At 38.9% G+C, this 27,696-nt stretch overlaps 1 protein-coding gene and 1 long non-coding RNA gene across 4 annotated transcripts in view; both read right to left on the bottom strand.

Moving 5' to 3' along the window:
- Positions 1-23,469, bottom strand: part of DHTKD1 (dehydrogenase E1 and transketolase domain containing 1) — a 46,959-nt gene extending 23,490 nt beyond the window's left edge. Inside the window, exons 1-6 of one of the 3 annotated variants that reach the window (XM_028507459.2) lie at positions 23,207-23,363; positions 12,053-12,208; positions 10,443-10,654; positions 9,449-9,643; positions 7,263-7,532; positions 3,529-3,700 (exon numbers count right to left, since the gene is read on the bottom strand). In XM_028507459.2, coding sequence (XP_028363260.1) covers positions 3,529-3,700; positions 7,263-7,532; positions 9,449-9,643; positions 10,443-10,654; positions 12,053-12,208; positions 23,207-23,363 — 1,162 coding nt within the window. Of the gene's footprint in view, positions 1-3,528; positions 3,701-7,262; positions 7,533-9,448; positions 9,644-10,442; positions 10,655-12,052; positions 12,209-23,206 lie in introns of all 3 variants that reach the window. The other 2 variants (XM_036024237.1, XM_036024242.1) reach the window with 2 other exon arrangements.
- On the bottom strand, positions 2,264-3,048 carry LOC118500218. Its single transcript, XR_004902774.1, has 2 exons — positions 3,007-3,048; positions 2,264-2,843 (listed from the first exon to the last, which is right to left on the bottom strand). It is a non-coding gene; the product is annotated as an uncharacterized LOC118500218 (long non-coding RNA).
- Positions 23,470-27,696: the final 4,227 nt, after the last annotated feature.

Raw genomic sequence — 27,696 nt, 5'->3', positions numbered from 1 at the left:
CTGCCCTAGAAACCCCAGAGACCGTGCAACCAATGGACAGCTATAGACCACAAAGGGCAGAGGTTGGTGGCCAGTGGTCACAACCAGTCCTTGCAGCTGATTGGCCTGGGTAAATCCCTCCCAAGGACCTCAGCAGTGAAAAAAGATCCAGTCAGAAACAAAGGGCACAGTAATTGAAAAAAGAACAATTTATGGGGAAACAGCAGTAGGGTGGATGAAGCTGAGAATGAAATCAATGATTTGGAACATAAGGAGGAAAAAACAAGCAATGAGAACAAGAAGAGGAAAAAAGAATCCAAAAGAATGAAGATAGTATAAATAGCTTTGGGACATCTTTAAGAGGTCCAACATTCATATCATAGGGATGCCAGAAGGAGATGAGAAAGAGTAAAAAACTGGAAATCTATTTTTAAAAAATAGTGAAAGAAAACTTCCTTAATTTGGTGAGGGACATAGGCATGCAAGTCTGGGAATCACAGAGAATCCCAAACAAGATGGATGCAAAGAGGCCCACTCCAAGACACATCATAATTAAAATGCCAATGGTTAAAGATAAAGAGAGAATCTTAAAAGCAGCAAGTGAAAAGCAGTCAGTTACCCATATGGGAGTTCCCATAAGACTGTCAGCTAATCTCAAAAGAAACTTTGCCAGCTGGAAGATTTGCAAGAAATATTCAAAATCATAAAAAGCAGGGACCTACAGCCAAGATTGCTCTACCCAGCACAGCTATCATCATTTAGAATCTAAGGGCAGATAAAGAACTTCCCAGACAAGAAAAAACTAAAGGAGTTTTTCATCAGCAAACCATTATTGTATCCATGTTGAAGCTCAAAACTGTAAAATGGCAATAAATATCTATCTATCTATCAAAAATTGAACCTAAAAAACAAACTAAGCAAACAATAAAGACATAATCATCAATACAGACAGGATTAAGAAGTACCAATAGGTAGCTACAGAATAGTCTTGGAGATGTAAAATACAGTATAGGAAATGGAGTAGCCCAAGAATCTATGCATGACATGTGGACATGAACAATGGTGTGGGGACTGCCTGAGGGAGTGGGGATCCTGGGTGAAGAGGGACAAAAAGGGAAAAATTGGGACAACTGCAATGGCATAATCAATAAAATATAATTTGCTTTTTAAAAATATTTATTTATTTTTTAGACAGGGGAAGGGAGGGAGAAAGAGAAGGAGAGAAACATCAATGTGTAGTTGCCTCTCACATGCCCCCTACTGGGGACCGGGCCCTGCAACCCAGGCATGTGCCCTGACTGGGAATCAAACTGGCAAGACTTTGATTTGGAGGCAGGTGCTCAACCACTGAGCCACACCAAGCAGGGCAATAAAATATAATTTTAAAAAAGAATCAACCAATGAATGAATAGGTGGATAAAGCATCAGGTTGATATTTCTTTCTCTCTCAAATCAATAAATAAAATATTTTTTAAATTATATATTTTTAAAAAATCTTGGAGTCCAGCTAAGAAGAATGAGTTCAAGTCACAGTTCTGTGACTTACTGTGTGACCTTCATAAAATTATGAATCTCAGTCTCCCTATCTATGCTAGGATAATAGCTCCTACCTCTTAGCATTGCTGTAAATATTAAATGAGTTAATGCATATAAAGTGCTTAACAGTACCTGGTACATAATAACTAACTTTTATTTTGTTATTGTCATTATTACTATTATCTTTCCTCCTAAAATAAAAGGGTCATGAGAGGACATATTCTAGAAAACAAATGGATTTTCTCCAAGGAGATCAAGGTGAGTTTTCAGTATCTCTAATCATACAAAATTCACATAGCCCTAAAAGGTACCCAGGCCACGCCTGGGTCTAAAACAGTATAGTTTCTGCTGTCTAACAGTTCTCATAACTTTGTGAAACAGGGAGTGGGTAATAAAAGCCCAGCATTTAATACTGCCAATGTCTAAAACAAGTAAACCTTGCTTCTTCACATCTGGTAGCTCACCAGACTACCTGGCCGAATTTAATAAATTTGACATGTTAAAATTTGTAAATTCGAGATATACAGCATATTCCTTTGATAATTTCTGTATTGTAATATGATTGCCATTGAAGCAATATTTATCATATTATATATACCATTATAGTGCAGTATTATTAACTATATTCATTATACTGTACATTAGACGTCTATGGTTTATTTACTATTCATTACAAGTTTTTATCTTAAGCACCATCAATCTTATTCCCCCTACTCCTAATGCCCTGGTAACCACCATTTTACTCTCAGTTGTTTTTTTTTTTTACAGCTTTGACTTTTTTTAAGGATTCTACACATATGTGATATCATACAATAATTGTCTTCTTCTGTCTGACCTATCTTGCTTAGCATAATGTGCTCAAGGTCCATCCATATTGTCATAAGTAGACAGCAGGATATCTTTCTTTATCATGACTGAATAATATTCCTTGTGTACATATACAATATTTTTAAAATCCATTCACCCAATGATGGGCATTTGGGTTGCTTCCATATCTTGGCCATTGTGAATATGCTGCCATAAACACGAGAGTACAGTTATCTTGTCAAAATTATGTTTTCATTTCCTTTGCATATATATCCAGAAGTGAATTGCTGGATACTATGGTAGATCTATTTTTAATTTTTTGAGGAATTTTCATGTTGTTTTCCATAGTGATTGGACCAGCTTACATTTCCACCAACAGTCTCTAAGAGTCCCTTTTATCACATCGTCTCCAGCACCTGTTGTCTCTCGACTTTTTGATGATAGCCATTCCAAGTTGCGTGAGGTGATATCTCATTGTGGCTCTGATTTGCATTACCCTGAGGATTAACGATGAGGAGCACCTTTTCTATTTTAACTCCTCGGTTGTCCGACTTCCATACAGTTCAATTTTCTGTCAGTTCTGGTTGTTATTCTGTTTCTAAATTGTTGTTGTCCCCATCTTGGTTGTGTGAGGAGGCACAATGTGTCTACCTATGCCTCCATCTTGGCCGGAGTGATGAGCACCTTTTCATGTGCCTGTTGGCCATTGGTATGTCTTCTTTAGACAAATGTCTATTCAGTTCCTCCATCCATTTTAATTAGATTATTTTTGTTATTAAGCTGTGTTAGTTTTTTATATTTTAGATATTAATTCCTTATCAAACTGAACATCTCCTTTCTGACTAAGATTTGAGTTCTCCAAGTTTGAACATCCTACAGACAATTACTTTAGTGTTAACTAGTTGTGGTGATCTCTGGTTTCCACCAGATCATTCAACTGGATACTTAAGCAATTTGAGATTGCACCCTGTAAGTTCCACTCCAGTCTTATATCTTTGGATATAAAGATCACACTCGGAGTTTAAAAGGAATATTAATCTAAGAACACTGAAGGTGACTACTGACTGTAGGTGATCCAAAATTTAAAATGGCTCACAGTGAGCCATTTTAATGGCACCAGTGAGGCTCACTGCTCTAAGTGAACTAGAAGTTTCTCTAGAAATTCCTTGTCTGACCCAGTAACATCAACAACCCTGTATAACATACCAATATCACTACAGTATAAGGAAGACCTTCCTCTTTCTGCCGGAGTGGTATACCCCAGTTGGTTATTGACAATCAGATGGACACTTCCACCAATTCTGAAGTGTGGGATATTGGACAGCGTAAATGTTTCAGGAACAATCCCTTGACCACAGAAAGAAGCATCACCGTGAACCTAAATTATGGGGGAGAAAAAAGAAAAGGAACATAAATGATGGAGAAATTTAGGTTTTCACACTGGAATAAATAGTTTTCAAATAATAACAGGAATAAAAATAACTACCCTCTCACTATTCCCCTGCCCTCCTAAAACTCTGCTAGTTGTAGGATTTTCTAGAATGGTTATGCTAATCTAAAGCAGCTTTCAAAGATGCTAAATCAGTTCTTTCCTCTTGCAGCCACTACCAGTTGGCCTACTCCTTCCACCCCCCATCATCGCCTGCCAGCATCTCTCCTGGTGTGCTCATTAACAGTCTCGTACACACAGCAGCACCCCAGGAGGAAGGGCTATCATACACACAGCAGCACCACAGGAGGAAGGGCTATCGGAGGTGCAGAAAGAAAATCAGCCCTAGTAAAACTTCCATGGAAACAGCAGTGAGATACAAGGACCCCTGCCTCTTGCCTAATCACCCCCCCACCCCCAAAAGAGACTGTGGTTATGTGTAAGTCTAACACCCTTACATTAGACTATATGTAACGTAAAGGAGAGTGATGTGACAGCCAAGAGAGGAGGTGTGTGTTGGTGGGGGGTGGGGTGGGGATCATACCACACATAAGAAACAGGAGGCTTTGAGGAAAAAACAAAATGTTATTATGAGAGGATATCTAAAATGCATTACTCTTCCAGAACATTTGAAGTCTGCTAGATTACAGCATCACAAAACCTGGTGGATGAAAAGTGGCAGAGAAGAGGGAATTTCTTTTTAAGAAAAGCTAAAAGCAAATAATGAGGAAATTGTAGGTCTTAGAAAATCTCAGAAAAGAATATAAGCCTTTGTGTTAAAAAGACAATTAACATAAACAACCAATATGCTGAACTAAAGAATAAAATGATGTGATATGCCCTAACTTAAGGCAATCTTTGTGGCTCTAATGATAACAATTGAAATAGCTAAATATGAATTAAGAAAACATACTTAGAAGTTCATTGTTAATGACACTGTTAATGTCCTGTAGAGAGTTATTTTTATATAAGTAGAATATTTGCAGTAGGAGAGAAAGCACTCCTTTGCCCAAGGAACTTTCCAGTCCACACCTTCCCACTGCTAGGGTCTACAGGGATAACTGACATTTTGGAATATTTATACCTAGTAATAACATGCCCTCACATTATATCCACGGTGCTATACATAAGTCTATTAATCCACTCAACAACCAGGTTGTGGTGGGGGGGGGGGCAGGTAAGGAAGTCACAACTATCCCTTTTGCAGACGAGAAAACCAAGGTTCAGAAAGAGTATACATTTCACATGGCTTGCACTAGACGCTAGACCTTCTGTGATTGTGACACTGCTATTTTTTCCTACTTATTTCCCCACCTCTTCAAGCCTCTCTCCTGGATTAAGGAATTTATTAAGTACATGTTCTCACTTAATCCTCAGAATACAATGAGGAATATAATATACTCTCATTTTACCTATGAGATTCAGAGGACACAAGTAATAGAACCAAACATGCTGAGCTACAAGGCAGCAAAGGCAGAATTTGAACTCAGGTCTTTTTGGTCCCAGAGTCCTTGTCTTTTCTACATTGTGCTACATTGTAAGTCCAACTAGCAGCCACACAATGGCCCACATGGGAGGAAAGGGTTCCTCACCCTTAGGCCCCCTTGCTGATGGGATTTCTTGTGTGGTAAGGAGTTACCGTACTTTGCTATATATAATGCACTCCTGTGTATTATGTGCACCCATGTTTTGTGTATATTATACACAGGATTATTATGCCCATGGTATGGAATCATTACATCTATATACAATGCACATCCTTATTTTCCCCTCAAAAATTTGGGCAAAAAAGTGCACATTATACACAGCAAAATACAGTATGAAAAAAGAGGTCAATATAGCAAAAAAGACAGATGTGTGCCTTTTCTGCTCCTTTACAAAAATGTCACAGTAGAGGCATTGATAAGAACATAACTTATGTTCATAACTTGCATCCTTTTATTCTGGGCTTTGGATTCTTGGCACTAAAGCATTCCTGTGTCATTTGCTAATTTTATTTTCCTTTTTAAATCAAGAAAGAAACCACTCCACTATGTTCCATGAAGCTTCATAGGATTGAAGGTCCATGAGCACAAACAAATGTTGGGTGAGGAGGAAGCCACTCGGCCAACCCTGACTGGGGTGAGGAGGGGGTAGAAACATGAGAATCCACTTTCACCAAGTCCAGGACTAAGATAAACAGAAGACATGCAGAAAAAGTAGCATCAGGAACCTCACTCACCATGATTTCATAGGCTCCAAATTTAGAGTTCCCACAAGAAATTACAATCATGTACTTGAGCAAGGGAAGACACACATAGAGCAGGGCAAAATATTTTGGGGACACAGTCAACAAAAGTAGGTAGTCAGTTTCTCCTCACTTTAGAGAAATGCCATTTTCACCTCTTTAGAAATCAGTCTTTTTTTTTAAAATTTTCTCCTGTGTTTTCTTCTCGAAGTTTTGTTTTGTTTTTTTTTAAGATTTTATTTATTTATTTTTAGAGAGGGAAGGGAGGGAGAAAGAGAAAGAGAGAAACATCAATGTGCAGTTGCTGGGGGCCATGGCCTGCAACCCAGGCATGTGCCCTGACTGGGAATCGAACCTGCGATGCTTTGGTTCACAGCCCGCACTCAATCCACTGAGTTACGCCAGCCAGGGCTAGAAATCAGTCTTAAGATCTGCTTCATGTAGTGGGTAACTGTAAATGACTACAATATTTTAGAGTATCATGAGTTAAGAGAAAGGTAAAGAGAATATATCTAGCTAATGATTTGTAGAATTCTATTTTGAAATACCATATCATAATAAAATCCAGTCTGCCTACTCCCAAGAATTTTCCACAAGTTTCTAACTTGAAAAATTAACATCAATAAGATAATGTGGTTATTTGTATACATAGCCAATATTATACTGCCTTACAGATTTATATATTTCTGTTGTGTTTGAAGACTTAGTTACCCATATCCATGATTAATTAATTAAGGGTTCATATTTAAATAAACACTGATAGAAAAAAAATGTGACTCACAATCCAAACTTCTAAAAGACACCTTTTAGATTATGAAAAACTGAGGAGAGGAAACAGGGGAAGCAAGACCCATACAATAACTTGTATTCTTTAATACCAAAGACCTTCATTTTAAAACAAAAAGCAAAAAAATAAATAATTCCACTCTTACAGCTTTGGTAGATACATGGGTGCCCTGTGGTTCCCTAGAAGGCCATGCTGTCACAGAAGTAATGATATCTGTCCTCCTAGCAGCAGCAGGTAGGCCAGCCAATACCTCCTTAGTTAATTTATAACTCAAGAAAGAAAAAACACAGTAAAAACCACAGTTTAAGTTTGTTGCCTTGACTCTAGACCTCATATTTGTTATTAATTCTTAAAATAGCCCTAGAATATTTCTTTCCCAAAAGTTCATCTCAGGTTAAGCTCGACTGTCTGCCACCTCCTTTCAGACCTACCAACTTGGACATTCTTTCTCCCCTGTCTTCCCAACTTCTGGTCTCACTTCTGGAAGCTACAAGTACCTGCAAGCAAATAACTTTGTCCCCAGGCTGAGCCAAAGTGTCTGGAGAGTAGTCCCCATCCTGTCTAGACTGCTGCCTTCCCCGAGTCTTCCCGACAGCCACAGGGTTAACAGCTTCCAGGTGTGATGGATTAGGCAGCATTGTCACGTGCAGGGGATGGTGTGCACCAAAGTCCAGGTCAACCGAGGAGGTCAGGTGAGACAGGACATCTCCAGTGGCTGGGACATTTTCTGGAAATTCACTTAAGCCTCGCATTTTGCGAAACATCAGCTATTGTGGATACACATAAAGTAAAAATGTTTTTTATTGTGATAGAGACTAGAAAAGAACTAGCTGATTTAAATTATACAATACAAAAAAACTATGCACATGCTTTTATAATTATTATTACCATGCATTGTTTAAAGATAGGCACAAATTTCTAGCTGCTCAAATGCACAGAGCTATTTGGAGATCTTCGCAAATGAAGTATCAACATTTACATGACATAGTAAGTTACCTCTGCCTCGCAATAAGCAAAATAATGTTTCTTAAATACACCTGTTAAAATATATTTTCAAAAGAACTTTTTGAATTAATTTCACTAAAAGTAGAGAGGAAAATAACTTAATCCAATTTAGGGAGAGCATGACATATACTCTTAGCTCAAGTTACATCTAAAAAACTACAGAAGTCCAACGTTCAAAGGACTTCTTTACACATGTTCTCTCACCTCATTTTCAGTCTTCTACAAGGTAGATGCCACTACCCATTTTTAAAGTGAACAAGCAAGAGAAGTTAACTAAATTGTTAAAGGTTCTTGGCAAAAGAGTAACAAAGTTGAGCCTCTGACCAAAATATTTACCGAAACAGCATGTTATCCTCAATTAGACAAATTGTTTGAATGACCCAAAAGCTTCTCCAATTTGCAAAAGCTTATTTACCTATCTGCAAACAGGAACATACATGGTGTAGATACAGATGTGTTTGTCTCAAGTTTGATCATGTACAATAATTTTGCATCTTTGAATAATTTCTTTTAGATATTTTAGAAATGTAGTTTTGGGTGTAAGAATTTCTGCATGTTTCCAAGCACATGCCTCCTTTTGTCAATCACTTTATCCTGTCATACTCTATCTTTTCTAATGCATTTGTCTTTTAACAGCTGATGATTAATCTCTTAGCATCAAAAACACTGAGGTCTGAGTAAGAGTGGTAAAGCTTGGCCCCTGGACATGCTACTACATAGATTTTCTAATACTCTTAAGACCAACACGTCCTTCCGTGGGCTCTATTCACTCCATCTGACTCTGACAGCCCCTTTAACACTTGTGGTTGTGTTTAATCCCCTGGCCAAGGACAGTAATGAGGCTTATCCATGCATAATGGTTACAACCTTATTAATATTAAATCTCTCTGATGCCTCCTGATATCAGGTCTTCAGTCCTGACCCTCAAGTCTTTTGAGAGACTTACAGAGCAGAGAAGCTGAATGGAAGTGAATAGAAATACCAATGACCTATAAAACCACTCACTTGGGTGGTTTCTTCAGATAACAATGTGTATCATTAGTTTTAGTACAACCTATTAACTATAAACTCAGCAAATAAAGGGAAGGTAAAATTGACTTCTTGAAAGGTAAAATTATATAAAATCATAGATATTTGCATTTGTTTGAACAATTTTTATGAAGTAAGAAAAGTGTGTGTTAAACAGCAGAATTTATTCACATTATCCTTGAGGAAATAAACTAATCTTTGACCTCCATGAAAGAAGAAAGAATCCAAATAAGGATATGCAGAAAATCAACCCAAATACCTGTTCTAACCAGCAGCATTGGGTTCCATCAATTAACTAAGCTAGGTTCTGGACCAATGATTTATATGCTTAGTCACTTTTCTTTTTTTTTTTTCTTCAAGATTTTGTTTATTTATTTTTAGAGAGGGGAAGGGAGGGAGAAAGAGAGGGAGAGAAACTTCAATGTATGGTTGCCTCTCGCATGCCCCCTACAGGGGACCTGGCCTACAATCCAATGTGCCCTGACTGGGAATTGAACCCACAGTGGTTCATAGGCCAGCACTCAATCCACTGAGCCACACCAGCCAGGGCAGCTTAGTGGGTTTTCTAAAAGGAATTATTATCATTGGTTTTATTCTGTTACAGTTGTAGTAACTGTAACAGATACTGTAGTCATAGACAGTATCTTACCTCTGGCGGGAACTGTAGAAGGCCTGTCAGTAAATTAAGTCTCCCCCTATGGGGCATCCCAATGATGACATCAGTGATCCCACTGTACGCCGACATTTTCAGCAACTCATGGAAAAAGCCCATCATGCTTTCAGCTCCTTCGCCTCCATATCGCTTCACTGTGGCAAACTTGGTGGCCAAAAAGTGGTCAAACTCCTATGAAACATCATATCAGACACATTAGTTACAGGAAGATGGCCAAGTACTTAGCTCAAAGTCAGACACATTTATGTGTGTTAAGAAGACCCTGCATTACCTTAAGTGGCTGCAGCTGTGCCCCTTCACTACCTGCCCCAGAGAAAGACATAAGTCACCCAGAGTCCAGCAGGAAAGCCTTGCCAAGAACACCAGACCACAGGAGTGGATGCAGAGGAAATAACCTGAGAGTTAGAATAATTTAGCCCAAGAGGAACCTCCTTAGATGTGTGTTCTTTCAGAGTAGAGGTCAGGCCTCAGATTTCCGCTGTCTCAACCAGCCAGAACCTGAGTTTTATTTAGTACCTGGCTCTACAGTACTATTTTATCAAGGTTGCGAGCTAGCCACTATATGAGTTATTGGGAATAAATTTCTTGTCATCTTGATATTCCAGAGTCCTAATCATAGTCCTGATACTCAATTCCATTAATTCACATTGGTTTGTCTTCCATGTATAGTTTTCTTTTTTTTTTATCACTTCAGGTAATAAAAATAGAAGATCTTAAGGATTTTATGATCTTTTATAGAGTGAATAGACAAATATGTATATAAAAAGTACTCTGATTCTGAGGAGAACTAACAGCTCCATTGTTTGGAGATCTATTTTTTCCTACATGGAATAAAGTGGTGTGTTTTATATTGTCTGTTGTCTATTGTCTGGTCAGAGATTTAATGCCTAATTCCCTCTCTTCAGTATTTATATATCTTTGTACAAAATAAGCTGACTTATTCCATTGATATTAGCTACTGCTTTTATACCTGAGATTCTAGCATTAGTTTGGACAGATGTTTTCGCTCTTCTGTGGTAAATGTCTCCTTTTTCATCTCCTCAAACCGCTTGGCAAACCAATCTTTCTCCTCCTGGCTCTGAAGTTGGGAGGTTTCGATGGAAATCTGCCCACAGTAGATTTGGTCGAGATAGGCTAATACTTCCTCAAGAGAGGCCTCATCCTTCCCCATGTTCAATAATCCTATGAAATGGAATCAAAGGGATCCTCTTAAAGAAGTATCAACCATGTAACTAATTATAGAATATACCAAAATAATTACTTCAATTCAGAGCATTTCATTGTGAATAACTTAGGCCACTATCAATGGTCACCTACATGTTTCTAAAAGCAAAACTAAAAATATGATCAAAAGCCCTAAGGTAGTAAAACTAGAAGAGGAAAAAAAATTTCACAAGGACAGAGCCATACTGTTTTGTGTCAAATTTTGATTTTATAGTTATTTATTTATTTATTTATAATACTGTACCACTTATTTTTTAAAGTATATTTATTGATTATGCTATTACAGTTTTTCCAATGTTTCCTCCTTGATCCCCCCTCCATCCTGCACCCCACAACCCTCCAGCATTACCCCCCTTAGTTTATGTCCATGGACTGTACACGTAAGTTCTTTGAATTCTGTTTCCTACACCATTCTTAACCTCTCCCTGTCCACTCTATGCCTACCAACTATGCTTCTTATTTCCTGTACCTTCCCCTCACTCTTCCCCACCCCTTCCCCACTAAAAACCCTCCATGTATAGTCATTTCAACTAAAATTTCAAACCTACTTTTCACTTGCTTTATAGGTACAATTTTTTTCTCCTACCTTTATCTCAGCTATCTATCAACTAAAATGTTCAAGTCTTAATAATATATATAAAGCTGCCTATTATTGAATAGTTTATCTTAATTTGAATTAATATTGATGGCAAAGCAACATTTTAAGGTATAAGGAAATCTCCCTGATACTCAGTCAAAGAAAGGGAAAGTTTGCTGTACGTCATTAGCTCAGCACCAAATCAGTTATCAGTCTTTTGCCTATACCTACATGAGTTAAACCAACATTTACTTTATATTGTGTATGGTTTCTTACAATAATTTTAGATCTTTGATATTGATTGACCAATGATGCAATGGACATGGGAATGCAGATATCTCTTCAAGATCCTGATTTCAATGTCTTTGGATAATAACCAAAAGTGGAATTGCTGGATGATGTGATGGTTTTATTTTTATTTTCTGAGGAATCTCCATGCTGTTTTCCTCAGTGGCTGCACCAGCTTACATTCCCACAAAAAGGGTCAAGGAATCCTTTCTTCCACATCCTTGCGAACATGTGAGGTAATATCTCATTGTGGTTTTGATATGCACTTTCCCAAGTACTTCTTCATGTACCTATTAGCCATTTGTCTATGGAGTTTTGAATGCAGAGAAAATGGGCCCTATCAGAAAACCATTCTAGAACTTCACGACTCCTTCTCCCTGATAGTGCTTGAAGCTCCAGTGGGCATAAGGGTTTTCAAGAATAGAGAAAGAAGCCCCACCTCCGTTGGCAGGTAACTAGTACATGGAAGGTCTAGTGTCGACAGGCTTTACCTGTGGTATTAAAGGGTCCCTGTAGGGTCTGCACAAGAGCTTGGATTTCAGGCACATTCTCCTGCAGGGCTTGGCCAGTGAAGAGGGGGTTGATTTTGGCAGCTTTGTGACCATGCTCACAATATACTGTCACCAACCTGGCAAGTCCATGATCAACTAATTTAGAGGAAAAAGAAAGCAATACAGGCAATTTAGGAAATGCCCACAGACCACAAAAATCAGTTTTTCAAAGAAGCCTTTGTGGCCTTAGATATTTTTAATGCACTGTTCCCACCTACCACATCTGCCAGTGGTTTTCAGGACTAAAGACTATCAGAATCCAGGAAAACACACTTATTTCTTTACATTTATCTCATGATGACTAAAATCACCAAAAAAATATAAATAGAGCTAAAAGTGTATTTTATAAAATAACAATGCACATGAATAAATATTAAAGGGGAATTCCCCAAATTGGAAAAAAACAAACAAACAAACCCTTACAATGCTGAGATTATGGACAATTAGTCATCTTAATTACTGTTTAAGATGTTTTCTAACATTTTACATAAAAAGAACACATAGGTAGAACTACAAAATCAATGTTACATTTATTTCTTTTTTCCCATCTTCCCATTTTTATTTTTTATGTTTATTTTTTGCTATCTTTAATCAAATTTATTGGGGTGACATTGGTCACAAAACCATGGATGTTTCAAGTGTACGATTCAACAGAACACCATCTACACACTGCATCATGTGCTCATTGCCCAAAGCAGTCTCTTTCTGTCCTCATTTATCCCCCCTTGGCCCACTTCCACTTATCCCCACTCCCTTATGACTATCTCCACATATACTTCCTTTTTGATTTCTTAAAGATCCAGGTAGTTATTTCACAGGCTCATGAAATCTTAGATGAGGGAAAGACGAGAAATTATCATGTCACTCACATAATGCAAAAAAAAAAAAATCCCCTTTGTAAAACCCTAAATGAGTGATCTCCCAGTCTCTACTTAAAAGGAACCATTATCATTCAATGAATCCACTTCTGAGATGATTTCATATTGAGCCAAAAGCTGCTTTTCTTTTCTTTCCACAGGCAAGTCCTAAAATTTGGGCGTAAAAATCCCTCAGGCCCACATTCGGTTAACCTTTAGTTTGCCAAGGCAGGTCTACACAAAGTGAGCACAAATCCCCGAGGATGGGCAGTTGTGCTACTGAGGGCACACAATTTTCTGAACATTTTTAAATTTTTCATTTTTATTTTCAGAATCTAAAGAAAACTGTTAGCATATTTTCAAATATTTAATGACCGTTTTTTTTAACATGCCACGCAATGATTTAAGTTATACAGCTGCTGGGTTTGTGTTTAGCATACTTCAAAGTATACATGTTAGCACAGGCTTAGAAGAAAGAACAGAGATGTATTGAATACATAAAGGGTGTGTCTGCACTAATACTGTGGTTAGGAGGACCCACACTAGGTCTAATACACTAATCAAACAAGCCCAGTAAGTGAACTAATTTCTGAATGGAGGTTAGTTTTACATTCCCATATGGTTCTATTCTGAACTGTCTTCAAGTTCTCATTTGCTATTGTATGAAGTAGGAAATCTTTATATTTATGGCTAAAATCCAGACAGATCATGTCTGAAACATTGTTCTTTTGTGCCAACTCCCATGTAAGTGTTCTAGAGTATCACTAAAAGCCTGGCTGTTGAGCATTTAGAAACTGGTGCAGTGACCTCTGTAAGCTGTTGTTTACTGAGAGAATGTTTTCAAGAGGGCTACTAGATTGCTATGAGAGTGTTGATGGTAATCCTGTATATTTACTATTGGACTTGTCCCACTAAAGATGGAGTTTTGTAGATGATACTGGAAGTCGTGGAAAGTAGAGGAGATTACCCAGAAAGAAAGTAAATTGAGAAGGTGACCCTGGGCAGACCAGACCCATAGAGCACCAATATTTTAGAGATGAGGAAGAGAAAGAGCATCCCCCCCCCCTCAAAAGTGATGAGGTTGTTAGTAGGAAAACCAGGATCTTGTAATGCCAGAGAGCCAAGGAAAGCATGTATTTTTAAGAAACAGTGGCCTTTATGAGACAACCATCATTAAAGGTTCTTTAAAAGTTCTTGTATACATATATATATGACACACACACACATATATACGCACACACACAGGATGGAACAAAAGTTTACAGTTGTTCATATGGAAAATAATAAAATAATTAATAATAATACAATAATTAACTCTATGTTTCACATACTCACAATTATAAATCTTCTTTTGTTTGCCACATCCTGTATATATTTCGTATATATAAAAGAAACAGACTAAAAACTGAGTAAATTACCCTACGTCAAAATTTCTGATTTTTTGCTTGTTTATCATATATTCTAGGTTTTCCACAGTGGACATGTACATTAGAGCACCTTAAATTGTATCCATTGAACATGCTTGCTGCCCAGCTGCATTCCAAAAGCTTCTGACCAGTGGGGTCTCTGCAGTGCACCTGCATGTCTGCCCTCACCAGCTAACTAAATGGTGGTAAAAATCAGTTGTATTTGTTCCTAAACCTGTTGCTGTGGGAAAAAGTAAAATATTAGGAGAGAAATTATAAACATCTAGAAAGATTTTGCACTCAGATCGCTTTCACAAGTTCTCTTTAAATACTTGCATGGATGTAAACAAAAATACAAATATTTAAGTTAAAATAACTTGAAGCATGTCTCACACCTTTATGATAATCCTTGCTTCAATGACTCTGAAAAATTAATTGGCCAACTTCTAGTTTCAAATCCATTGGATAGAAGTGCTCCTGCTGTTTTCCTGCTGTAGCAAATAATGAAGTATTTGTTACAAAATATTTATGTATTTAAAATAATGAAATATGTAATGAAAATAATTAAGTTAGAATACTTAAAAATATAAAATACAAAAGAAATAAAAATATTTAAGAGGATGAGAGCACAGCAACAGAATACAGTCTTCATTAAAATAACTTCCTATTACCATATAAATGAAAGAGTTACTATAACAGAAAAAAGAATATCTGTATGTTAGGCATAATACTATCCAAACAATTTAGAACTCATGATATCTCTGAAAGTCCGGAGGAATTTAAGTTAAACCTCACAAAGCCAGAGGAAATAAAGAAAACAACAACAGAACACATGCACACTCTTCTCCAAGACAAAACATTAGAGGCATGATTCTGGCTCCGGAGACTGGCACATAGTAGATGCTCAGGAAATGTGTTATCACTTGAATGAAGGAAGCCCTGAGGCAGTCACAGAACCCTCATAATGAAGGTTTTCCAGAGCGCTCGAGACTTGAAGTATATTCTTTTTGCTCACGTGGAGCCCTCTTTTCTGAGAACTGCACCGTCCCATTCCAGGGGGTGGGTTCCAGTGGCCATGTCTACATCTCTCCATTCTGCCTCCCTACAAGTTCATGGATTCCAAAGACACCTCAGTCAAGGTGGATCAGATTTGATCTTTCCAGAACTTGAGACTGAGAACTGAGACATAAGTTAGGAGAAAAGAGCCCAAGACAAGGTTGGTCTTTGGCTGGTGTCTGGGAATCTAGATTTCAGAAATGTCCTCATCTGTCTCTAACAGATCAAGCACTATGGCACTATGCCTAGATTGTGCAAACAACGTGGTTTATGCTGAATACCTGCTTTTCTAGTGGGAATCTGGAATTTTGGCATGTGTAGAGGGTGCTTACAGAAACATCTCCCAATAAAAACCTTGGGTGCCGAGACTCTAAAGGGCTTCCCTGGGCAGAAACACTTCACATATGTTGGAGTGTTTTTGTCACTTGACGAGGTGTGCATTCTGCCACCCGTTGTGGGAGAGAGTGTACTAAAGCATGCACAATGGTTCCTCCAGACCATTCCTGTGTATTTTTCCATTCTGATCCAGCTGTGGATCCTTGTAACATCACTATAACAAATCTTAGCCTTGAGTACAACTACATGCTGAGTCCAAATGTGGTGTGGTCTGAAGGACACCCGGCACATGTTATGGGTGACACTGGAGCCGAGTACACTAACAGCTTTGCCCAATTAGCCCACACACAGCTTCTGCCAGTATTCTCAGAGCTAGCTCTGGTTTACTCCACACATCCTTCAGTTCTCGAAGAGCCCTGTATCTCTAAAATCAAGTCCCCTCTTTGCTTAAAATAGCCAGAGTTGGTTTCTGTTGCTTGTGACCAAAAGAATCTTAGCTAATGCAGGAAGTAAAAAAATAAATTATGATAGGCATATCTACATCAATTACTCTGTTCGCTGCTGTGAGCAAACATGGTGGGGGAACTGAATAGTGCTTAAACTAAAATTCAATACAATTCATTTTCATCATCTAGTCATAAATAGCCTCCCCCTCAAAATATCTAGATCATATCCACAGTCTATTTCCATTCAAGACAGCATATGATTAAAGCAAGTAGAAAAGACACTGAAGACTCCCAAAAAGGGAATTTCATAACTGGAGTCCCTTAGAACCCTATAAAAATGAGATGGCTGCCTCCAGCTTCAACGTAGGAACTTCATAGATAACCACATTAAAAGGCAAGACTTTGTACAGAATACTATATTCTGTACACCAAATTCAGATAGACCTAGGCTGTGCAACTGAGTTAATTTCATATCATACTCTCCTTTCCCATCTCAAACACAGTATCTTTATAAAATAAATTTATTTTGCCAGTTATTTACTTTTTAGAAAAACAAAAACAAAAAGCCAGACTTTAAATAGAAACCTTGTCCTGGTCTTTTCTATTTTTCCTAATCCTTTACAGATTGACAATAAATCACAGTGACCATTTACTGAGTGCTAACTTTTGTTACTCACTGTGCTGGATTTTTCACACACATCATCTCACCTAGTCCTTGCACCAACCCTGAGATAGGTGTCCTTATTGCAGAGGAGTAAACTGCAGAGGTTTAGTGAATTGCAAAGGGTGACATAGGTAATTAGGAAGCTGAAATTTGAAATTAGGAAGTGTTTTATTGATTATGCTATAACAAAAATTCTACAACATAGAAATACTTGAAATTAATATAATACTTTATATCAACTGTAAGTGAAATTAAAAAAAATTGAAAAGAGAAGTGCGGAGCCTATAGCAAGAGTTGAGAAAACTAGAAGCCTCTGAGACATTTTAAGTACAAGAGCTAATGTCATTAGCCTTTTTGGTCAGCACTTGTATTCCAGAATTATCTAGATTTTAAAAAATCTCTAATGCAGTAAAATTTTGTTCAGCCATTTTCCCTATGACTCCAATAAAGTCTCCTGTTATTTCTAATATGCAACATACCTACAACCGCTCATTTCAACTACTAAGGTTAGTGGTTACCACCACAGTCAGTAACCATTGAACACTATTTGGAACCCTACGGCTCCCACCCCCTGATGATCACTATATTCTGCCATTTTTTTAATATCCCACATCTTTCTTAGTGAAATTTATATCTGTAAATCAACACTTCTAAACCCACCTCGATTTTAAATTGGGATTGTTGATAAATAAGTTCAAGTTTACTTGGAAATTGAGGTTTACAGAGGTTAAAGTACACACTGTTACTAATAGTCGGCCACAAAGAACACTCACCACAGGTCAAATTTTAACTAGTGAAACCACGGCCACCCAAAAGTTTACAAGAATCAAATTCAATATCTCTTTAAAGCCTAATACAATGGAAGTCTTAGTGAATGATGTAGTCATCCTATGAAGGCAATGATTTTCAGCCAAGATAAACATATGAAGAAAAATGGCTGGTGAAGGGCAAAGGGGAGAAGGGAGAAACCATAACTCTGACCATAGCTTCTCCCTCTTCTTACGTCACCTTTGACGTTGGAGGATGCCATAAGTCATTTTCAGTCCTTTGATTTCCTTTGCCAGTATTGAAAAGTTATGTATGTGATTCATCACACCAACTCAGTCATTCCTCTCAGCCAAACTTTTAGGAGAAGTGACAGGTGACATAAAAAAGACTAGAGCCCAACAAATCATGTCCTTGGCCTTATCAGCCTGCTGTTCTAATTAATGGAATTGACAATAAGCATACATTTACACAGAGTTTAAGGGAAAACCCAAGTCTTAATGGCCTTCATCAGCAAAAAAGTTATTACTTTTTTCTGAAACATAGTATATACTGTTACTAATATAGTAATAGTAATATATTAGATTACCAAATATATAAAGTGCTTCCTTTCTTGGCATTTGAGGTTATGGTTGTACATGCACAATTCAAATGCACTGTCACAAACAAATTGCATATACAGAACCTTATTTCCATGTCTTAATAGGAATAAATCATTTAATAAGTATTCAGTTAAGCGTAGAGCTGAGAAAAATGTAAGACTAGTCTTTACCAGGTAGAATCTTAAAATGTGGGAAGATGGTCCCTACATAGAATAACACACACAAAAATTTCAAGAGTCCAAAGAGCTCCATACTGAGAGTTGGGGGAGTCCAGATCAGGAAATCCTGGTGTGGTCTGGAAAGATATCATGGAGGGGATGGAAATGGGGCTGGGCCATGGAGAATGGGTAAAATGTAAAAAGGCACAGAATGAGAAAGAACTTTGGGTAAAGGCTGGAATGTGGGGGCATTTATGTTGGAGAAAGGTGAAAAAAAGAAGGTAGAATGGGTCAAGACACATGAAGGGCATTGAATATCAAGCTAAAGAATTTGGATTTTATTCTGAGAGGCAAAGTAGAGCCTTTGGAGACCCGAGTAGGAAAATAAGTGAATGAAATCAATGTTTTAGAAAGGCTGAACTAAGCAAGAAGGGAACTAGGCTAGCAGTTTTACCTTTTTGAAGTCACGGATCTCTTTGAGAATTTAATAAAAGCCACGAGCCCTTTCCCTAGAAACAGATATACATACAGAGCTGTGCAAAATTCACAGACCCTCTGAAATCTTTTCATAGGGGTTTATGGACTCAGGTTAAGTAAGAACCCTCGGTTTAAACACTTTTTTGTAGTAGACCAGAATTAAAGGACTAGACTAGAATCCTACTTAGTAAAAAAGAAAGTAACACTTTGAGAAATACAGTGCTCAAAATTTTATATGAAATATGAGGTGAAAAAGTTGATAGTAGAGTGCTTGTCCTAGAATTTTACAATACATCTGTAGAAGAGACTGCTGTTACTCCCAATATCCATCTGCTCTTTCATGAGGAGTCACAGCCAGACCTGATGGAGAGGACCACACATTCTCCAGAGAAAATGTTTGAGCTGGATTCAGGAGTTGAATGGAAGGAGATGATCATGTTCTACAATACATCTGTAGCAGAGACTGCTATAATTCCCAATATCTATTTTCCCTTCTCTGTCATGGCAATAGACAGCTGAGTATATGACCACCCAAAATAGAGATACACATTTCCAGGCTTCCATGCAGCCAGTGTGGCCATGTGACTAACTTCTGACCAATAAGAAGGTGGTAGAAATGCTATATGCAACTTTTGGGTCTGGCTAGGTCCTCTTCCCTTCCCCCTTTCTTCCTGCCTACTGGCCAATATGTGGATATAGTGGTGAACCACCTCAGACCAGAGTTGAAAGCAACACACATGGGATGGTGAAGGAACAACATAGACCCTCCCCCCATGACACTACAGAGCAAAGCTCTCATACCAGCTTAGATTTTTACTTATCTTACTTGTCACTATTATTCCAGGTCTCTGGCACAGTCCCTGAACTCATCCTATCTAATACAGAATTTGGTAACCAAGGTGGCTGCCAAAATAGAACTAAAATACACGACTGGCTTAACAGCCAGGCAGTCTGTACCATGGACCTATATAATCCAGAATAGAAAGCTGATGAGCAGTGTTATGCTATCTAACCAAACATTTGGTAAAAGTGTCACCTATAATAACCTGAAAGGCAGACTACATGCCCACAGAGCCTGTAACTCAGTAGCATGCGTTCACTGTTTCTTGTCACTTTCAGGAAAGCCTAGAGAGAAAGATGAGGTCAAGTTGGAGCTAGCTAAGCAGCAAAAAGAGATGGCAGGAAATTCACTCTGCATGCAGATATTCTCTGTCTAAGGTCTCAGTACCTAGAAGGCACAGCCTGGCAAGTCTGGACAATTAGAATTACAAAAGGTGATTTTGAAAATGGTGTCTAACAGGAGATAAGAGAACAGACAAAATCCTTCATCAAGTACCTTCTGGTAAGCTTTCTCTGGTAGACAAGTAGAGCCAGCTGAGACTTCAAGATCCAATGAAAAAGTGTTGCCTTCCCACTCAAGCCTATTATTTTGATTGATCTCAAGGTAAAAAAAACATTAAATTTAGGGAGCTGAATGGGTAGAACACAGAAGCAGTAAATAAAAGACTAGAGTTTCCTGGCTTAAATATTAGGTCTAGGTGAGATCTTTCACTGGGCAAATTGCTTATGGAATGACCAGAAGCAAAAAGGTTGCAGACCTATGAATTTTACACGAAAATCGAACTACCAAAGAAATCCCAATTCAGGCCAGGAAAAATATCCTGTACCTGATGACCCTCTGAAGTAACTCTCAAGCTCCTAACCTCATCAAAATAGACTGTGAAAGGGTGCAGTCCCCAAGGAGGGCATGTCCACGTCAGTTATGACCACAGAAGATAATGGATAACGAAGAACCCATAAGGCAAAGCCAGGGGAATGGGCAAAGGATAGAGTTGAAGGGCCAGATAAATTCGTGAACTTACTACAGAGCCATATCAAGGAGCTTTTATCATTCTTCCACAATAGGACTTGGTAACTGGTAACTGTACCAGTGGCTGCTACAGATTCCTCATTCTTTCTTTCTACAAATGGAAGTTTTCTTTATATATTATATGTGTATATACAGGGTAGGTGGCAGTTCATAAAATTCCAGACCATGAGGAGTCCAAGCCCAACCACACATTCTCCAGCGATAATGGACTTTGAGCTGGATTTAGGAATTGAATGGAAAGAGATGAACACGTTCTTTGTATGGGAAGAAAAGCTGAGGATATTTGAGTGGCCAAAAGTATCAAGTGTGGTGGTTACTAGTTACTTCCCAATATCTATTTTCCTTTTCTTCCTCACAGTAATTTTTAGCTGGTACAGGGCCACCCTGAAGAAAGACTATGCTTTCCAACCTTCCTTGCAGGTATGTAGAGACAGATGATCAAGTTCTGTCCAATGAGATACTATTGGATGTGATATATGCAACTCTCCTTCCCCCTTCTCCCACATAGTCTAGTAGGAGATAATGATCTACTAAGAGTTATAAAATAACATGACAAGTTCTAAACCATAAAGAAGGAAAAAGTCATAGATCTACATGCAGTGGTAATTTTGAAAGTGATACATACAGTTAAAAAATGGCCCACTTACTTTTAAGTTTTATTCAAAATGTAAAATAATAATAATAATAATAATAATAATAAGGAAAAAGAAAATAAAATCATCACCCTTAGCAACAAAATACCCTAAGCCAGATCTTATAACTGTGCCACAAACAATCGTTTCCTGGGATTGCTTTGACTCTTCCCTCCCAGTACACACAAGATCATACCATTGGCCTGCAGTTCTAACTCAATACTGGACTTTCAAAATTTCACCAAGCAAGTTCATTACTGCTGGGAAGGGGGTAAATTTAGTAATGAGGGAAGAGGGGTTGTTATATATAAAGCCAACACTTCCAGAGACTTTTTTCAAAACACGCCAACCCAAATCTTCCAAGATTATTTGCATATAGTCTTCCAGTTAAGAGCCACCAGCCCAGGTTTTTCCAAGCCAAAGTTACTTCTCAGCTGTCATGCTGTTATAGGAATCAAATAGAGACAAACTGTGAGGGAAAACTTCAAATAAGATCACAATAATTATGCTTTGAGCACACACTAATATAATCTTAAATGAAGACTAGATTTTCAAACACATTTTACAAATATATCCCGTATTGACTATAAAAGTATTGGCCATGGATGGCCATGGACCTTCTGTTAGAGAATTACCTGAGGTGCTTGATAAACACACATATTTCTGAACCTCATCCCAGAACACTGAATTAGAACGCAGAGGAAGAGAGTGGGAAGGAAGCCTGAAAACTGGGACTTTAAATACCATTCAAAGTGATTTGAACACACGCTTATGTTTGAAAACTGACATATAAAATTTTTGACACTCATTTTGCAAAATGAAATAAGATATCTATAATCTCACCCTCCCGGGATTAACAATGTAGTTGGCCAAATACTTCCCTAAAGAAACCCCACTGCATTCAAGAGAGAGAAATCAGGTTTATTCAAATGTTGCCTGAGGTCAAGAGCAAAATACTGAGATTCCAGTGTGTCGTGTAAGATTCAAAAGTCAGGTACTTAGATGATGGAGGGGATCTTTGATGTTAATCTAACACCGGATCAAAGACACCAAATGATTTTATTCTGATAATTGATCTGTATTCAGCTTCTCTGTGAGGATGAATAAAGATACAATAACTTTGGAGCATAAATCAAATAATCAAAATTAATCTCTTGTACATGAGTGAGCATGCAGCAGAAGAGACAGGCTCCAAAAACTGATAATCAAGTCCTTTAATCCATTAAAACTCTAGTAACATGGGATCTAAATTCAGTAGAATTATAAACTCTGAAATTAAAGTAAGAGGCTAACTAGAGAACATAGACAGATAATAAATACCATGCTGTGATCCAACACCACCAACTGCCCTCCTCACCCCAGCAATACAGTCAAGATCCCCACATTCCTGCTAACACAAGCCTTGGACGTGGCCCTGAAATGTATCCTTGGGTAAACTACAGGAACTGAGAGATCTTAGAACTTTTCTTTTCCCGCAGTCCCGCCTCCGCAAAGAGCTAAATTCCCACAACTTTACAACCAAGGAATAGAATAGAAAAGTATTAACTCGGAAGGCGGGAAGATCATTCAAGCGTGGAAGTGACGCCCAGACCCTAACCTTAAAGTTCCTCAATTATAGAGGCTGGACAGAGGGTAACCCCGACACTGACAACACCCACTCCTGCCTTTCCGCTCCCTCACCTACCCTTTCTCCTTAAAGTCCTGCGCGCAGACTGCAGACTCCCTGAAGCCCGACCTCCTCCCCAACAGCACCCCACCGCGGGCCTGACAAGAAGGACTCCTGCCTCCCCAGCCCCCAGGCCCACGGCCCGGCCCCAGTTCGGACCTGGCGGGCGCGCCAGGACGCCTTGGGGCTCCCGGCTCTCGGGCTTCCTTGGCCGGTAGCCATAGACACCCCTTGCCGTCTGGTAGCCGCGCCGGAAGAGGAGTGGAGGGGCCCGACCAAGGCTCCGTCCAGCTGCTGCAACAGTGACCGAGGCCATGCTCCACGTGGTCCTCCGGTCCGGAGGACGAGGGAAAACAGCTACCCGGAGCAGAAAGCGTGGCTCTAGAGACGCCCGGCACACGGGAACGCACCTCGCGGGAGGCTGGAGTCAGTAGCCCGGCCCTTGGACAACGCCCCCATGCCTGATTGGCTGGGGGCCGGTCCTCCGAGCCAATCCAGGGCGGCGGTCCACTAGCCAAAGCCACGCCCCGCCCCGTGACCCGGCGGGACTCCCGAGGTCCTAGAGGCTGAGGGTTTCCTGAATTTGGGAAGAGTAGGGAGTGTTAAGTACGGCGTTACCAGCTTTCTGGTACAAAATTTTGTATCTCTGTATGTCCTACAGTTTCCTGCCAGAAGTATTTATCCACCACTCCTCTGCTGGAAGCCGCTGAGTACAACCACACAGACATGATGTAGGTTGTCACACAGAAAGGAGAAATTGGCGTTCAGAGAAAGTGGCTGGAACTGAGACCAAGGGATGCAAAAAAGGAAAATAATATGAAGGAGTCAGAAAATAAATATCTCCCTTTTTTTCTTAACATTGAGGGAGAAAGTACAAAATAGGTGAGAAGGAGCCTCTATGATAGGGATAAAATAGGAGTGAAAAGAAATTGGGCATGGAAGATTTCAGCAGTATAGAGATATTTGAGGTTCTTCACTGGTTTATCTATGACAGAGTTTCCCATACTGTTTTATTCTGACTCACCTTTGCCACTATAGTGGGAGAGGAAGGGAATCAATTCTTCCCTAGTCAGTCATCCACCATTCCATTCCTGTACATCTTACCTCAAACTCCGAAGAACACTAAATATATGAACCCAAGATGCCCGTCTACCTCACTCATGTAACCACTATGCCCACCAAATACTCTGCTCTGTTACAAAGATTAAGATACAGTGTCTGCCCTTAATTAGTTCCCAGTCTAGTAGTAGACTGAGCTCTACACACAGTATGAGACATGCTATGATATAGGCATGTGCAGATGCCCCACAAGCACAAAGGAACAGAATCCAGAACAAACAGGTGTGTCAGGGGGACCACCAAGTGGAAGCAACACTAGAACAAAATCTTTGGGGATGAAGTTTGTTATGGTGATTAAGATTTTTTTGTTATAATTTTAACATGAGAGAGTTCAGGACATGTTTGAAAGATGTTACAAAATATTAAGTAAAAAATACAGGAGAGAAGGATAATCCAGTGGACTAAGATTAATGGGAAGGGATGGTATCCAAGCACAGATGACACTAGAAAGGAGAAGAGGCACGGTCTTTGTTGATTCAGATTAAAAGAAGAGAAGATAGATGCAAAAACAGACAGAGTTATAGATTCAGCGGTGAGATTCTGAGGGAGTTTCTCCTGTGAGAAATATGAAGCTAGGTAATTTCCCCTGAAAAATTACCTGAGAAGGTGCTAGGGAGTAAGGAGGTAAATCAGAGTTGAGAAAGATGGAGACAATATGAAATTGCTATTGAGGACAGTAGTAAAATGTTGAAGATTGTCTTAAACTTTGAGGGGTCACCCAGTTGTTGGTTGTTGACCATGAGTAGAAGGAGATACTACATTCTCTTTTGTGGCTTTCTCCATTAGTGCTTAGTTACCTTGGTGCTGAGGTCGGAAGAATGATGATTGGATTCATTTGGGGCTAGAGTTTTTCCAGGCAGATGTGAAAGAAAGACCAAGAGGCAAAGGCATTTAACATATTAGTTAGAGGATGACTGAAATAATAACACATGGACTCTACCCTAGAGAAAAAAAGGGTAGTAACTATAAGAATGCACATATCCCATCTTTGGACCCTAAATGCAGGGTCTGGCACAAATAATGCCCCTCTTTTATTACAAAATTTTTTACTAGTAAATCATAAGTGTGTAATTCTGTAACACAACATATCACACTCATGCACACCATATGACATTTTAGATGAAATGTTCAAATTAAAACTATAAATTATTACACCTATATTATTACTCCACCAACCACACTCAGGTAGGTGCTACTTCTGCCAGACCCTGCATCAGAGGTGTCGAACTCATTTTCACCAGGGGCCACATCAGCCTTGCAGTTGCCTTCAAAGGGCTGAGTGTAATTTTAGGACTGTATAAATGTAACTGTTCCTTAGCTAGGGGCAAGGAGCTCAGCACTGCCGCCAGGTAGATACAAGGTGCCAGGTGGATTTGGCCCGTAGGCTATGTGTTTGCCATACATCCAAAATAGTTCTCAAATCGGTCCACTCTCCCTAGTTGGGGTCATCAGTACCTCTCAAGGAGTACCATAGTAGCTTCCTAAATGGTCTTTTTTGCTTGGGTCTTTTCTTGCTTAGCCATACTTCTTCCACATTGAAGAGTTATTTCTTAAAATTAATATCTCATATTGCTATTGCCTGAAATTTTTTCATGGTTTCCTGTTCTTTGGATAAAGTCTAAATGTTTTTTCATAGCTTTAAGTTCTTTAAAGATCACTGACCTCAACTCATTTCTTAAAATTCTATCTTGCCATTTTCCAGCCAGAAACTTCAACGTACCATGCTTTTCCACACTTCCAAACTCTTTTCCTTTGCAATTTCATGCACACTCATAGCTTTAATGAACAATAATAAAAGAATGACACCAAATACCAATTGCCAGCATAGGTTTCTCTTCTGAACTCAGGATCCACATATGGGGAATATGACCTACTGACATCCTCACTTGTTAGTGTAGCACTAGGTACTCATAATATACCAAACTCCATGACACATTAAAATATCATCCTTTTAGAACTTTGTGGCCGACAGGTCCCAACTAAACTGCTGATGTATGCTTCATTTGCCATCACAATGCCTTAATTTTTAAAAAATCAGATGCTAATATTAAAAATGCGGAAGATAAGCATACCCTCCCTCTCAAGAGCACACCCATGAATTCTCTTCCCTCTCTCGTTTTCCCAGGTACACTATCTTTGCCTTTCTCCTAAGCTCCAAGAGTAGTTCTTCTGCCTCTGTAATTTGTTTCCTTAGCCTACGCAGCCCACCTGGGTCACTTTTACTACCTCTGTCACTTTCTAAATAAACTTCTTACAATTTGAAAAAAAATGTGGAGGTTTGCATATTAAGGTCTAGATTTCCAGTTTTTCTTTAAAAGCCAGAAGATCTGGCTACACTGAACCCACTTTCCTTTTTTTAACTTTAATTTTATTTTAATTGTTGTTGAAGTACAGTTTTCTGCCTTTTACCCCAACCCCAGCCCTCCCCACCTCCCTCCCATTTCCACACCTGCCTTGTTATTGTCCATGTGTCCTTTATACTTGTTCCTGCAAACCCTTCCCTTTTTCCCCTGAAAATCCCTCCTCTCTGGTCACTGCCAGCCTATTCTCAATGTCAGTGTCTTTGGTTATATTTTGCTTGTTTGTTTCTTTTGTTGATTAGGTTCCTGTTAAAGGCGAGATCATATGGTATTTGTCTTTCACCACCTGACTTATTTCGCTTAGCATAATGCTTTCCAGTTCCGTCCATGCTGTTGCAAAGGGTAGGAGCTCCTTCTTTCTCTCTTCTGCATAGAATTCTATTGTGTAGATGTGCCATAGTTTTTTGATCCATTCATTTACTGATGGGCACCCAGGTTGCTTCCAGCACTTGGCTATTGTAAATTGTGCTGCTATGAACATTGGGGTGCATAGGTTCTTTTGGGTTGGTGTTTCAGGGTTCTTAGGATACAATCCTAGCAGTGGAATTGCTGGGTCAAAAGGCAGATCCATTTTTAGTTTTCTGAGGAAGTTCCATACTGCTTTCCATAGTGGTTGTACCAGTCTGCAATCCCACAATGAAACCACTTTCCTTTACGGCAGTAATCAGCTGAGTTGAGTAGTGGCTGACCTCTTTATGTGGCATGTGTGTGCCAGTTTTGTTTACACCACTCTTAACTTTATGTGGTCTGCCTACCTAAATCCTTTAGTCATTTGCATTTGCAACTCTAGTCTGCTGTGATTTTGCCTTCCCCTTTTTTCACCTTTATGGAATCACACTTCCTGAGGCCTCACTATGTTCCAGTGACACTATTTTTCAGTCCCTTGAACACTTTTTTCCTATTTAAGGATCTTCACACATATCATTCCCTCTGCCAGAAAAGCTCATTCTCCTCCTCACCCTGCCCCAACAACACAGACACATGGTTAACTCCTACCCCCCTTCTCCACTGGGCTTGGTGTTACTTTCTGATAAAAGTGTTCCTGACACTCTTGGCTAGTTTTATTCTCTCTACTGTACACTCTCATAGACTCTACGCATTTCCTTATTACATTTGTATAATTTGAAAAGTGCTTCTTGAATACCAGATATGTCATAACTGTAGTTATCT

This window comes from Phyllostomus discolor, chromosome 1 (genome assembly GCF_004126475.2).
Source record: "Phyllostomus discolor isolate MPI-MPIP mPhyDis1 chromosome 1, mPhyDis1.pri.v3, whole genome shotgun sequence".
Classification (NCBI taxonomy): domain Eukaryota; kingdom Metazoa; phylum Chordata; class Mammalia; order Chiroptera; family Phyllostomidae; genus Phyllostomus; species Phyllostomus discolor.
Note: the sequence above shows the minus strand (reverse complement) of the source record. Positions and strands in the feature narration are given on the sequence as shown.